Consider the following 13,820-nt stretch of genomic DNA (forward strand, 5'->3'; position numbering starts at 1 on the left):
TAATTAATCAAAATAAAGAGGGCCACTTTACAAAACAAACTAAAGGCAAAATACCATCTATTTTCTTCTGATATTTAAACATACATTAGCATACAATTGTCTTATGTAGACACATTGTACTATGTTATTTGCACATTTTCGAAATGCTATATATCATGTTGTATCTGTGTATTTTCAACATATTATACTCTGCTTTTTTGCACAAGATTCACATACTATACTATAACTTTTTCATATATATTTTTGACCTAATATAGCATGTCTTTTTTGCACGTTCAACATACTATGCTATGTTGTTTTTTTAAAAATATATTTTTGATAAAATATTTTGATAAAATATACTATCATTTTTTTGATATTTTCAACATTGTATAAAATGTAGTTCCTTTGCATATTCAATTCAAAAATCTATGTTTTTATCCGTCATGTTTTAGCATATTTATTAGTATTGTACATTGTATTATTTTCAAATGTTTTCAACATACTATACTATTTTACGCTAAGGCATATTTTTGCCTATTTGTGACATACTATACTATGTCGTTTTTTGTATATTTCCCAAATAATCTACTATGATTATAATGATATATAATCGACATACTATGTCATTTGTTTTGCACATTTTGGACATAATATACAATGTTATTTTTTGATTCCACTATTATTTGCCAGTTTGACAATGTCCGTTCACACAATTCAAACTTGTCAAAGCAGCAGTGTATGAGCTCAATGAGCAAATAATGGATTGTGTTGATGCGCCACGAAAACAAAACCTGACTTCATTAAAGAAATACAATAAAATATAGGTCTTGTGAGTTGGAAGTTGGCAAAGTCTGAAAATAATTCAAATCTCGATCTGGTGCGGACACATCTTAATGTTTAGCCTAAAACAAATATCCATCTTTGATCTTTTATTATCATTTCAATATATTATAAATATAATATATATGATATTCTGAATCATAAATAGCTCAAGAGAACACAAAGTATTAGAAATCAAACATAGTTATTGATGGTATAATAGTTATCTCTATCAAAAACAGAGCAGGAAAAAAAAAAATCTAACATTCCTATAAAGAAATAAAAACACACTTACATGTTTGTTTAAATCATTTACAGACCCTTCTTGACGGTAAATAAAAAATATATGTTCAGAATACATTACAAAATGCTGTGTAAGATAAAATAAACTCTTTACGATGAATATTTAATAAGTTCTGTGAGAGTGGAGTAACATCATAGTGTTTCCGCTGATGTGGGGTCTGAATTTTCTGCTCCGACGCAGAAAACAAGAATGTATATTTGGCTCCATCAGGTGACAAAATCAAGTCAATGCAACGGACAAAGGTTTGCTGCTGAATACCACATATGACACTTACACATTTGAACGTTTTGAGGTAATAAAAGGTAAGACAAATATCTTTAAAAATAAATTATTCTAATAAAGGACAATTTAACCCAAGAAAAAAAAATGCTATTGTTTGTTGCCATATGGACACACCTTCTCATTCAATGTTTTTTATTTATTTAAACAATGTTCTACATTGTAGATTAATACTGAAGACAACAACAGGAAAACCAGGTTAACACAAGGAAATTATGGAAACTACAACACAGGACCAATTTCAGGGTTAAAAATTGACAAGCACATGTTCAAATTGGCTGATTTGGCTCGGAGTGCCCCTGAGCAAGTTACTGCCTTACCCAACCACTGGGAGAATTTACAACAGAGTCTGCTAAAAGCAGACACTGTTGGCTTTTAGCAGACTTTGTGAGTGTGAACACGTTTGCTCATTCAGAGGATGTCCTCAGATCATTTGCCAGGGTCTCGGATTGCTCTCAGATTCAGGTTGGGAGTCAGTGACCTGGATTATTACTTTGTTGTACTGTGAAGGCTGCAGATGAATCAGCTTTGGCCACTTGCCATTATTGTTCTTTGCCCGTCCATAAAACCTGCTGCGGGCCTGGCTGCCTCAGACATACGCACTGGGAAAACCAATTAATCGTTTTTGAAAAAGACAGCATCTTTGGGACAGATTTTAGCTTGTCCAAAAAAGTAAAATGCATAATATGAAAACTTTGAGCCCAAGAGAGGAAGATCATCAGCCTAAAATACCTACTGAGTGTTACACTTATTATAATAACAGTAATAAGTATGATTTCAGCAATGACCCTACAGTATTTTATCAGAACATTTAGGGCATTGAAACCTGGATATGTCTGACCTACAATCACCTGTCGATTGAGACTGACAACGAAATGAAATTACTGGACTCTAATTCAGCAGAACCTTTTCTCGTGCCCGTTGGGTTATATCCACTTCTGGCTTGTCTGGTCCGAGTTCTTTTACAATTAGTGTTTCCGCTAATGTTATTCTTTCGAAGGGATACAGGTGTAGGGATTTAACTGAATTTGGGGCTAGCTGAACTACATTAGGGCTACTCGACATCGCCATGCTGCTCCTCTCTGAGGTAAATGTCCGTAACGTACAGTCGTGCAATGCTCTAATCTTGGTACTACGGGCGATATTTTCAGAGCCCCCAAACCATAGCATTTGACGACGCTGATTGGGGAAATGTGTACTTTTTTGCATAGCAACCAGGGGAGCCATCGGCTTAAATTCCATCACTGGTAGTGCTGAGCGCAGGGACGTGCACAGGTACGGGCTAATATTGTCCGGGCAATGGCCTGTTTGCCCTTTTTGGCTGACCTGCCCTTCTGGAGGGAGCGAGAGTTTCTTCTTCTTCTTTTCTTCTTATATGTAATTGCCCGTGAAATTCTGAATGAATAACTCGTTTCAATGTGAACTAATTTCACACAGTAGGCCTATGGTGTTTCAAACCAGGGAAGTTTTTATTATTTATGTTCTATATCGCTAAGTGTGTGATTACACATTTTACGTATTATATATATAATATTTATTACATCTAGTGTCGGATTTTGAACCAGGATTATGACAATTTAATAAAATGTTTTTTGTATGGAAATACATTGCAATCCCTGATTTTACTACTCACCCCCTGCAACCACTCAGGTACCCCGTAGGCGTCCCAGGTTGTGAGCCACTGTTCTAACTTCTACAGAACAACTGTTCTTACTATTACATTGTCGTGGCTAGGGTTAGTTTATTACAACAAATGCAGTCGACCTTTCTCTAAAAATAATTGTTAAATAGGTAATTAAAGAAACGCGGCGACATCGCTCACACCTGATTTGCCAATCATACTGGTGGTCGCGCTCGCGTGAACGCGCACAGCCTAGGAGGAAATAGAGCGTGAGACAAGCGAGAGAGAGCGAGAGAGAGAGAGAGGAGAGGATGCGAACAGTGCTCTCTGCGGATGCTTGAATGTGCAAACACGGCATTTCTTCTTTTAAATCATTTCCCAGGCTCGTCTGAAGGGTGAAAAGTGATTCAGGTGAGTAACAATGTCCTTTGGACTTAACACAGACTCATTTATCTCAGGAGGGGAATGACGAAGCAGCGCGAGGAGCAGGTGCACGAACCTGCTAGGAGATGGTTTTAACTTAACACAACTAATTCTTAATTGCCTGCATGCAAAAATAGTCAGTTCACATTCTTAAAACGTTAGTAAATCTGTTACTGAATGTCTACTGGTGCTAGTGAAATAGTTTATGATAAAAAGGGGAGATTTAGCTACTACTCCTTCTCCATAGGTTTATATGATGTCATTAATTTTCAATAGTGTTTGAGAACAGGCTGATCTGACGTCCACTCACTGTATCCCAGATGGAATGTTATGAATGAAGTGTACTGTATGAAAGTGTGGGCATCAGTCCCACAAAACAAGAACAGGATTGTTCTCTGACATTTCTTTCCCGTTTTCACTACAGAGACATGCTTTTAAATATCACTTAATAATGTAATAACATCTCACAATGGCTTTGAGACATTATTTTCTGCGTGAATATACCATAGGGGAGCAGAGAGCACATTTTAAAAAGTGATGGTCCCCTTATTGCCATTTTTGACCAAACACATTACAGTTATCTGTGAGTATTTTTCTATCGCAGATTATTATTAAACTGTACTTTCTTTTTTTCCATTTTTCACTTTATTTATGAAACATTTACACTATATCGTTGGTCAGCTGGTTTGCCTGTGTTTTTTGTTTGGTCCAATGGATGTGCTTTACCAGAGCATTTTCATTAATTATGGACAATCAATAGAAAAGAGCTAGGAAATACAATCTTGTAACAATTTGCTACGTTTTTAATTTTCGCAAGCGTTTTGAACAGCATCTGCCTCACTGCATATGAGTAGATGGGAGGGTCTGTTGATGTAATGTAATACTTCCTGCCTTCTGAATAATAAATGGAGACGACACTCATTGACCGTCATATACTGATTTGCTGTTTCTCCTCTCTTTCTCCGGTTTTCTTATCCTCACAGCGTCAGCTCTTTTGTGTGAAACCTCACCACAAGCTTCCTGAAAAATACCATTTCATGCTTAATGTCACTGTACTCCTCTTTGAACGACTTTTAAATAATTTCAGCTAATACTGACTTTGATCTCTTTTGTTTCTTCGGATGACAAGATGGGGAATGGTTCGATGAAATCAAAGCGTTACAAACACGCGGACGGCTCTACTTCTTCCTCGTACAGCCGAGGCTACAAAGATCATGGGTTCAAAAACTCGTCCCTGGACTCCCTGAGGGCCCGAATCGACGAGCTGGAACGAGAGGGCAAACGGAAGGATGAGGAGCTTTGTACAAGAGAGCAGCAGATCAAAAATCTCCACGAGCAACTGGCCAAACAGACACAAGCTCTGTCCGAGCTGGGCGAGGAGCTGCAGAACAAGTGCATTCAGCTCAACAAGCTGCAGGACGTGATGAAGAACCAGAGCGGGGCCCCAGCAGGTCTGCCATCAAGGCCCCCCTCCATCAAAGCCTGCTGTAAGAACAGCCCCAACCTCAGTGTTCGCATCAAGGAGACCCTCAATAGGAGGAAAGGGGCCAAAGCAGGGGTGTCGGCCGAACCCACATCAAGGACCTACGACTCTAGCAGCCTGCCAAAGTTCTCTTTCGAGAGAACCCGGGTATCAAAGGATGCGAGGTGAGATGTTTTTGTTAAGGAAGGTTCAAAACACATAAAGGGAGAATAACATTAAAGGTTCATGATGGCCTCAGGCTCCCTCTCAGCCTGGTGGAAGCAGCAGGAGTGGGTAGGAAACGGAGGTGGGCAAGACATGAAGTGGTCAAAATGTGTTGTTAACACTGTTCAATGTGCAGTCCAAGGTCAGCTTCTGGTCAGTGCCACAACTGACTAAGAAAAATCAAACAGTATTATGTATACATTTTAATTCTTGTCAGGGGTGAATGCATCTCCTCATGTTGTAAATAATTTACTCTGACCTCTTCTAGGCTAAATAACCCTAGGCATGTGGATAACCCCTTTATGGATGTGCTCTTAAGGGTAAGGTGATAAAGTAAAAAAGAAGAAGAAAGGAATATTAATGCAGCAGTGTAAGTGATATTTGAAACATAATTTGCGCTTTCCCATTTCCTGTTCCAATTTGACCATACCTCTGTGCACAAAAGCCAGGACTATAAAGAAAGGAGCAACCTTTAGGTGTCCAAATACTTTCGAACATGTGCTGTAGTGTCATCATATCATCAGTCATCATAATATTCAAAATAAATGTAGAAGCTCTACCCGTCCCATTCAAAAAAACTGTTACCTTTCTCCCAGCTGTTATTTTATTGATTTTCCAGCTGTCTATGTTACAGTGTGTCCCATCTTGACAGGAATAATATCAAATTAAGGAAGTAAGTTGATCTCAAAATGCTGCCTCTGGGGATTGCAAGGCTTCATGCCACAACAACCAACATAAAGAATAATTTAGATGAGATAAACACTCAATAAGTGGAAGATAAGATTTGAAACAATGAAAGAACTCTGAAGAACAAAGACATTAAACATTAAGCTTGTGTAGTTCAAGCCGCCTAGTGGCTTGCAAATCTTTCTTCTATTTAGATTAAATATTGCATTTATAAACTTTATAAACAAAAATATGTAAAGATAAAGTAAATATGGTCTACAGATAGAATTCTGATTAGGGCAAGATGGTTGGAAACATTTTGAGGTTACATCGTGTGTAGAAATTGTCAAAACATGATACAAATATTTTCCCAACCATTTTGATTTAACTTTAATTGAAAGGTTGTGAGGTCAAGAAATCCAACAGATGGACGAATAACCCTGCCTCTGGAACACTGATTTGTATATTTGAAATATAGTTTTGTGTACTATTGAAACAAACAAGACCTAAATTGTTTGTTATCTGATATTAACAGGCACTGGAATATGGACTTGTTACCTTTTAAAGTCAGGCTAGCTGTTTTCCTTATTTTTTCTAACGTAGCCGCCTGCTGCCTCTAGCTTCATATCAAACCAACAGAAAAGAGTGTTAGCAAATCTTCTAATTTACCCTCTGCTAGACAAGGAATGTGTTTATATGCCAACATTTCAAACTATTCTTTTAAAGTTTCTTTCCAATTTTATTTTGTGTTAAGATACCGAGTGTAACAAAAAGCATTAGGGAATGCTACGTATAGTCTACTGTATGTCAGAGTGCTGAGCATATCTAAAGTAAAGACAAGACTTCTGTTTGGTGTATTTTAAGGGGTTTCATTCCAAGAAGCTTCATCAATTCGGATAAATCATTTTTGACTGTTTTTACCACAAGTGACTTTAATTTATACATTGGAAATTATACATTTGCACACTCCAATTTGTACATCCTTAACCTGAAAACAAGCCTTAGGTTACATTGAATTCAGTTCATGTTCAGCTGGCTCTGTTTGGAAATGTTGAACAATATCTCCAATTTGCAAAAACCAATAAAAGTTTCTTCAGAATCTAGGCAGACAGACAGAAACACGTCATTGCCATAGCTTTGAATTTTAACCTTAACACTCCAGTCAACACATGCTGCCAACCCCAACTCCTACTACTCACTGATCTGTTTGGGCATTGAGCAGCTTTTGTTTGCTTTAACAAGTACTGAGAACTGAGTGTATTTGTCATTTTAACACAACCAGGCAAACAAAGGGTCTGTTTTACATTTGTTTTGGCATTTAACAAATATGGATTCCAACTGAAGGATCTTTAATGTCTGACAACGTCACGACAGATCAGTCACTTTGCAGACTAGAGCTGCTACGCTTACTATAATGATGAATGCTAATTGATCATTCCTAATTCCAAAAAACAATTGCCAACTTTTTTAATAATCAATTAATTGATAGAGTCATTTTTCTTTCCGAAATGACGGGCGGTTTTAGCCTTTTTCCAATAAGGAGATTCAATACTTTTTTCTTTCTTATACACGGTGGCCGTCAAACGCAAAACATCTTTATGAAGTTGACAACACATGTTAAGCATTTTGAAAAAATATCTAACCTAGTAAAATCAGAAGGAATCATCCGATCTCAGAACATAAGCCGATTACACTAACATTTTAGATAACTTTCTATCAACAGTAACACTTTATAATCCCTGAATGAAAACAAGCCCTCCGGTTTGCATCCCTTTTTAGTGTCCCTGTTTCCATTTAGTTATGAGCTGCTTGCAACGTTTTGTATTTGCTGCGTTCCCTTTATTCAGCGTTTTGGAAAAATGCTGCGCATGTTTTGACAAAATGTTGAATGTTTCTTAATGGTGAAGATGTCTCTGCATGTGTTTTGGCACATTTGTGTTTTTTATTAGAACCTCACCGAAATGTTTCGGACCGTTGTATTGCATTTGCACCTGTTGCCCACCACAGGTACTGATAATCATATTAAAGTTAATAAATTATCAGAACATCAACTTGGACTTTTAGGAACATTTTAAGAGACATTTTCCACTATTTTCTGACATTGTATAGGCCAAACTAATAAACTAGTTTTCTATCTTTAAACTAGACAACATCAGCAGATGAAGTTGATAAAAAAAAACAATCACTATGCAGCTTCATACAGTACACATACAGTCACTATCACATTAAGACAAAAACTAACACAAAAGGTTATTTCCAGAGAGCAGTCTTCTTCGATCTTCCTACATGAAAGTCAGATGGCCTTTTGTCACAGTATTGTTCATATTGTACAACACGAATACAGAGTGAATAAATGTGAGTATGCAGAGTGTACCCTTCTCAACCTGATCCTCATGTTTAAAACATGTGTGGCTAATAAGCCCAGCATGTTTTATATAACCAAAACTAATGTAAATGAGGCAGGTCTGGTACCATCATGCAGACTGGCCCTTTGAAACAGAAGACTCATCTTCTGTGAATGGTAATGTAACATGTTGCAGACTCTGGCAGAGTAATGACAGAGCCAGGTGGGAGGGGAGGATGTGGGTTGAGAAACAAAACAAAGGACTGGATGTCATCTGCTCTGCTTTTATGAATCCTAAAGTGAAAATGTATTACACACAATAAGGTGGATAAACAGACCACCCACCTCAAAGCAGCGACCCGGTCTCATGATCTATAGTTTACATTCAACCATTGCTCTTAACCTTTTCCTTTTACAACTCCCCAAAGGAATTGATGTCTTTTTCTCGCAGACTCTCACTGCAGCTGTTAAAATGCAAAGCGGTGAACTTTGACAGCTCATGATGATTTTATGTTTTCGCTGTTTCACTTGATTCATCGTTGGAAGGAGCCCGGAGGTTGCAAATAGTCATCTTTTCACTGGAGACAGTAGAAGTATTTATCACACAGACTAAAATCATGTGAGTAATGTGGATGTGGGTGTCCTAGTGGCTCAGTGGGCCCAGGAATACACCACATACTGTGGCTGTGGTGAGAGAACTGTCCTTTAGTCACAGTTTTTTCCCCATCGTTTAAAAACATTATATTTTAGCTCAATTGCTTAAAACACAAAACTTCAAAGGGTTAACAAATTTGTCAAACCCCAAACCGTGTTGTTTTTGCTTGAAATATTATGACTACAAAGCACACAGTTTAACACTGCCATAAAAACGCTGTACAAATAATGGTCCCATTAAGAGCAGAACCGTATATACAAGATATGATCTATAAGATAAAGCAGGTTATAGTTTAGGACATTGCTTGTGATTGGCAGGTCCATTGTTTTGCCAGGTTTATGTGTTGTCTGTGATTTTCGTCTGACAACTTTACACCACTACAGTGTGTTTCCAGTTATTCAAATTGAATTGTGATTTGGTTCCCTGAAATGGTCTAAAGCTGATGCTTCAAACTCTTGTTCCACAAACCAATGGGTGACATCACAATTACACTATCCAATTTGATAGTTTATGGTCTTGCCTAAGGGACAGAAAATGGGCACAACAACAAATCTAAAAACAATAGGAGATAGACTAGAACAACATTCAAAAACTCAACTTATTTTCGCAGTAACAAGTCACATTTTTCACTGCTCCTTTGTTGTTGTCTGTGACAGTGTAAAAAGGGTGCTGACGGATGCCCTGAACAAGAACCAGTATCTGAAGAGGCTGGAGCTGCAGCAGATCAAAGACATGGTGGAGTGTATGTATGAGCGCACCTACCAGCAGGGAGAGTACGTCATCAAGCAGGGAGAGCCTGGGAACCATCTGTTTGTTCTGGCAGGTACGTCCAACCTAGTTTAGTAATGCTCAAAATAAATAAGGTACTTCACTCTTTCTGTCCGGGGCCTGCAGTGGCGGACACCATTCAGATATAAGTACAATTATCAAATGGCAGGCAATGACCAATAAAAGCAACAACTTCAGCAGGTGATTTTACTGATGGGTTCATTTTCTGCCTACTGTGTGGTAATCAAATGAATTAAAACCTGTTGGCGCTTCATCTGCCACACAATAATGAAAAAAAAGCACATCATGTAGAAAGTCCTGATGGTGCCTTTATCTTCGTGGCACATTTCCGTTTGACAGTAAGTTAAGGAAAGACACTACAGGTGAATAGTGTTAAATATTTAAGAAGTACATGTCACCATTAAAGTTCTCCAGTTTATTACTTCCGTTGTTTTTTTTGCCCAACACAATTTCTGAAATCGTATATGTTTTTATGCATGTAAATTAATTGTAAATAAAAAGGCTACAATCCCAATAAAACGTACATTTTAGGAAATTTTCCAAAAACAGTTATAGTTGGCCAACTTTATAATGCCTGAAGGTCAATATGTGGGGAGAGTGGGGAGAATATTAGATTAGATCTGAAAATGTACAACCTGATGTAAATGAAGAGCCAAATAGGGACTTTTTTCTGTATTATATGATATTTATTTGTTCAGACACCACATTTTTAGGAGCTACATCTGATGTCATTGTCACGTATTCCCAAAAGCCTTCTGTTACTAACGAACCTTTTGAAAATTGTGATTTAAACTGAGGTATAATTTTTTTGCCTATGCTCTATGTTGATATTTCCAAATATGTGTATCATCTTACATTTGTCTACATTTTAAGTGGCCAATCACTGAGTTGGAATAGTGCTGACTGCAGCGCTAGAGGGTCGGAAATTAACAGAAAAAAATCTGAAAAAGTCACCTGCATGTAGCTTTTTCAAATGACTTGTTCTTTGCATTTTCTCAAACCTTCTTTGGAGCTTCTTTGACCATGAGCCAATCAAATCAAGCGAACAGCAGGCCTTCATCATGCAAGCTTTCTTTGCATTAAAAAACTTTATGTCTGTCTGAGAGGTTAGCCTAATGTTATTCTTTGAAAAATGCAGATTATAATTATTTTGGCCTGTGAAAAGTATTCTTGGTAGATGTACAAATTCCTCTGGTTTATCAACTCTTAACAGGAGAGAAGAAAAGTTGAGTATAATGTATTCATCCAGTCAACGGTCCATATTCTGCTCATTTTCAGGTTTCATAATTTGATTTGTTCCTCTACTGTTACATGTCTCCATGCTTTAATGTTCAAAAAGCTCTTTATTTCTTTCATACTGCCTGTTATGCAGCACCTCTTTTCACCCTCTGTCTAAAACCAGAGCCCAGTCTGCTCTGATTGGTTAGCTGGCTGATCTGTTGTGATTGGTCAACTGCTTAGGGATTGTAATTTGCTTGACGTTGGAAGACATTTTGTATTCTAAACATCAGCTAGTTTTATGGTTGATGTTATGTTTGATTTTTGTTGTGATTGTTCAACCACTTAGTGATGTTCCGCTCCTTAGCCTATTATGTACAATGTGTTGGAGCGCTAGCTACATAGTGATGTCACTATCTCGCAGAAATAAACAAAGGGGAGGTGTGGGGGGAGTGTGTGGGAGAGAATCTCTCTGGCATGAATTAAAAAAAGAAACCCTATACAACACACTATAGGAAAGGAAAAAGCCCTAAAAGCATAATGGAGCCCCTTACTGCAATGGAGCATAACACACCTTAATTACTTCCTCAGACATTTACTTACTTGTTTATGATCTTTAGTATATAAAGTACATGTTTTAGTGTTGATATAGCCTGTATTACCTTGTCATCCAAAGTAATTCCTACCCCTCAAAGTAACTACGCAACAACAGCAGGTGTTTTGGATGGCCACATGGCTCCAAAGAATGGTTGGTCATCTGCCAATGCAGTTGGTAAAATGAACACAGACAAGATGTCCTCATTTGTTATGCTCTTCTGTTGTTAAAGAGATTTCTCACCCTGGACAAGGACATGCATGGTCAATTATTCCCTGCAGCAGTAACTGTAACTCACTCAACTCTGACGCAATAAGATATGTCACGGTTGCAAATGAAGTCGTCAGTACTTGCAGTTAGGCAAATACTACTTACCTCAGCAAGACAGACTTTTTTTAAACAGCAAGCAGGAATTTACTGATTCAGAAACAGGCACATCACATCAATATTCATATACTGAAGTCGAACACCGGGCATTATAAACAGAAAAAAAAGAATATGAATTTAACAAACAAAAACAGACTGCTAAATCAGGAATAAAGGTGCACAGACATTTGTCAAATTGTTGTCCTTTTTCAGTTTTACACAGTTGAATTTTAATTTAGAACCATGTCATTAAAAACATGTACATTTTGAATTGGTTTTAAGTTTAATGGCATTGGTTCTGCCGGTTGCATGTGTATATGTCCTAAATACTGGTTTAAATAGGATTGTTTATCCGATTTATGTTTACAGATGGGAAGCTGGATGTGTTTCAGCATAACAAGCTGCTCACATCGATAGCGGTGTGGACCACGTTTGGAGAACTAGCCATTCTGTACAACAGCAAACGGACAGCATCAGTGCGAGGTAAAGATTTGTAGTTGTCCTGATTAGATTGTACTTCAACATTTTGTGTATCTGTCTGAAGCCATTCTTCAGATAAATGTTAAATATGCTTTTCCCTATCTAATATAATTGTTCTTCTGTTGGCCTTAAATGTATTTCCACATTGACTTGGCATTGTTGGCGATCCTTGATTTAAAATAAGAACAGCCCATTATATATTGACTTTAATTTATATGTAGATTTGTCAGCTTAACATGTAAAATGTGTTTCAAGACAAGTAACGCTGTTCACCAAATGCTTATTCCTATAGTTTGACTTTTGAAAATAGTACGACTAAACAAAGTTTGCCTCTTTAAGTGGCAGGACTGAAAATGAGACACGCTCAACATGTGCTTTGTTGAGGTTTGAAAATGATGAACGGATGGATAGTTGGATAACAACAACATTATTTTCCTGCAACACTCATGTTTTACCCAAATAATAGCCAAGGCTATAATCATTTTATTATTAGATGCCTTGAAAAAAAGTGCAAATAGCTGCCGTATACGGGAAAAAATCTAACTCATGTTGGATGCGTCCACACCCTCCAGGTTTGGGCTGAGCCGCGAATGTAAAAATGACAAAGCAAAGATCATGTCAACTATGTATTGTAATAAAAAATACCTTTCTTTGGAGAAGATCACTGCCAAGATGACCAACATGAGAAACAAAAATTGAAAAAGTGGCCGGTGAAGGATTGTTGCCCTATAGCGTCTGCTTTTGCAACTTCTTTTGAAGAAAAAAGGAGCAAAAACCAACAAATTAACTTTAAAAAATATATATATTTTGACACACAATGCATTCCCATGAATATTGTGTGCATTGTTTAGATTGTCAAATAACTTTTTTATTTTGCCAGCCTCATTATTCAGGACTGTGTTTTCAGTTATGTCCGGTACCATTTAGCATCTAATTCTCGTGTATCTTCCCGAGCCACTCCTGAATTCTGAAGGTAATCTGACACTTTATCTGACCTCCATCTGGGTTGCAGTGACTTCTTAAATGGATCACCTGATAAGGAGAGGAGTAGAATCAGATAAGTCATTAGACCCAATTAAATAAGCTTTTGCATTGGTTGTGTTGACAGAGGCTTCCCATGATATCCAAAGCTTTGCATTCTGATTGGTTTTCACCTCCTTGGAATTTGTAAAGCACATACCATGTAGCATGTGAGTGCTCTTTGTCTGGGTTTGTATATTTAAACAAGTAATTGACTTGCGGCCCTTGGGGTAGGGACACTTATTTGACCTCAATATTCGGGGTAAAACTGGAAAAACCGTGACAGTTCGACAAGTCTCTGAGTGGGTTTTACATGATAACATATGAAAAGGACAAAGGGGAACCCGTTTTTTGCTACCGGTTCATATTAATCTTTCACAGCTACTTCCTCCTTGTACCAACAAAAGCCTGTCTCAGAGTTTCTGCAGATTTGGAGTGACTCACCCCCATGATAACACAGATTATAGTGTTTTTCTCCCCTTCTTTGTCCTTGTGACAAAATAAAACAATAAGTAAGTTCTATGTGGTGATAGAGGGCTTTGATTGAACTCAATTAAAATACTATGAAAGAT

The 13,820-nt window shown here is 37.4% G+C and overlaps 1 protein-coding gene across 1 annotated transcript in view; it reads left to right on the forward strand.

The window, feature by feature from the left end:
- The first annotated feature begins 3,304 nt into the window (after positions 1 to 3,304).
- The window catches only part of prkg2 (protein kinase cGMP-dependent 2), a 31,231-nt gene continuing 20,715 nt past the window's right edge, over positions 3,305 to 13,820 (forward strand). Inside the window, exons 1-4 of the mRNA XM_063897475.1 lie at positions 3,305 to 3,416; positions 4,558 to 5,075; positions 9,437 to 9,603; positions 12,118 to 12,231. Coding sequence (XP_063753545.1) covers positions 4,558 to 5,075; positions 9,437 to 9,603; positions 12,118 to 12,231 — 799 coding nt within the window. The 5' untranslated portion in view covers positions 3,305 to 3,416. The remainder of the gene's footprint in view (positions 3,417 to 4,557; positions 5,076 to 9,436; positions 9,604 to 12,117; positions 12,232 to 13,820) is intronic.

Source organism: Eleginops maclovinus, chromosome 12, assembly GCF_036324505.1.
Source record: "Eleginops maclovinus isolate JMC-PN-2008 ecotype Puerto Natales chromosome 12, JC_Emac_rtc_rv5, whole genome shotgun sequence".
Lineage (NCBI taxonomy): Eukaryota > Metazoa > Chordata > Actinopteri > Perciformes > Eleginopidae > Eleginops > Eleginops maclovinus.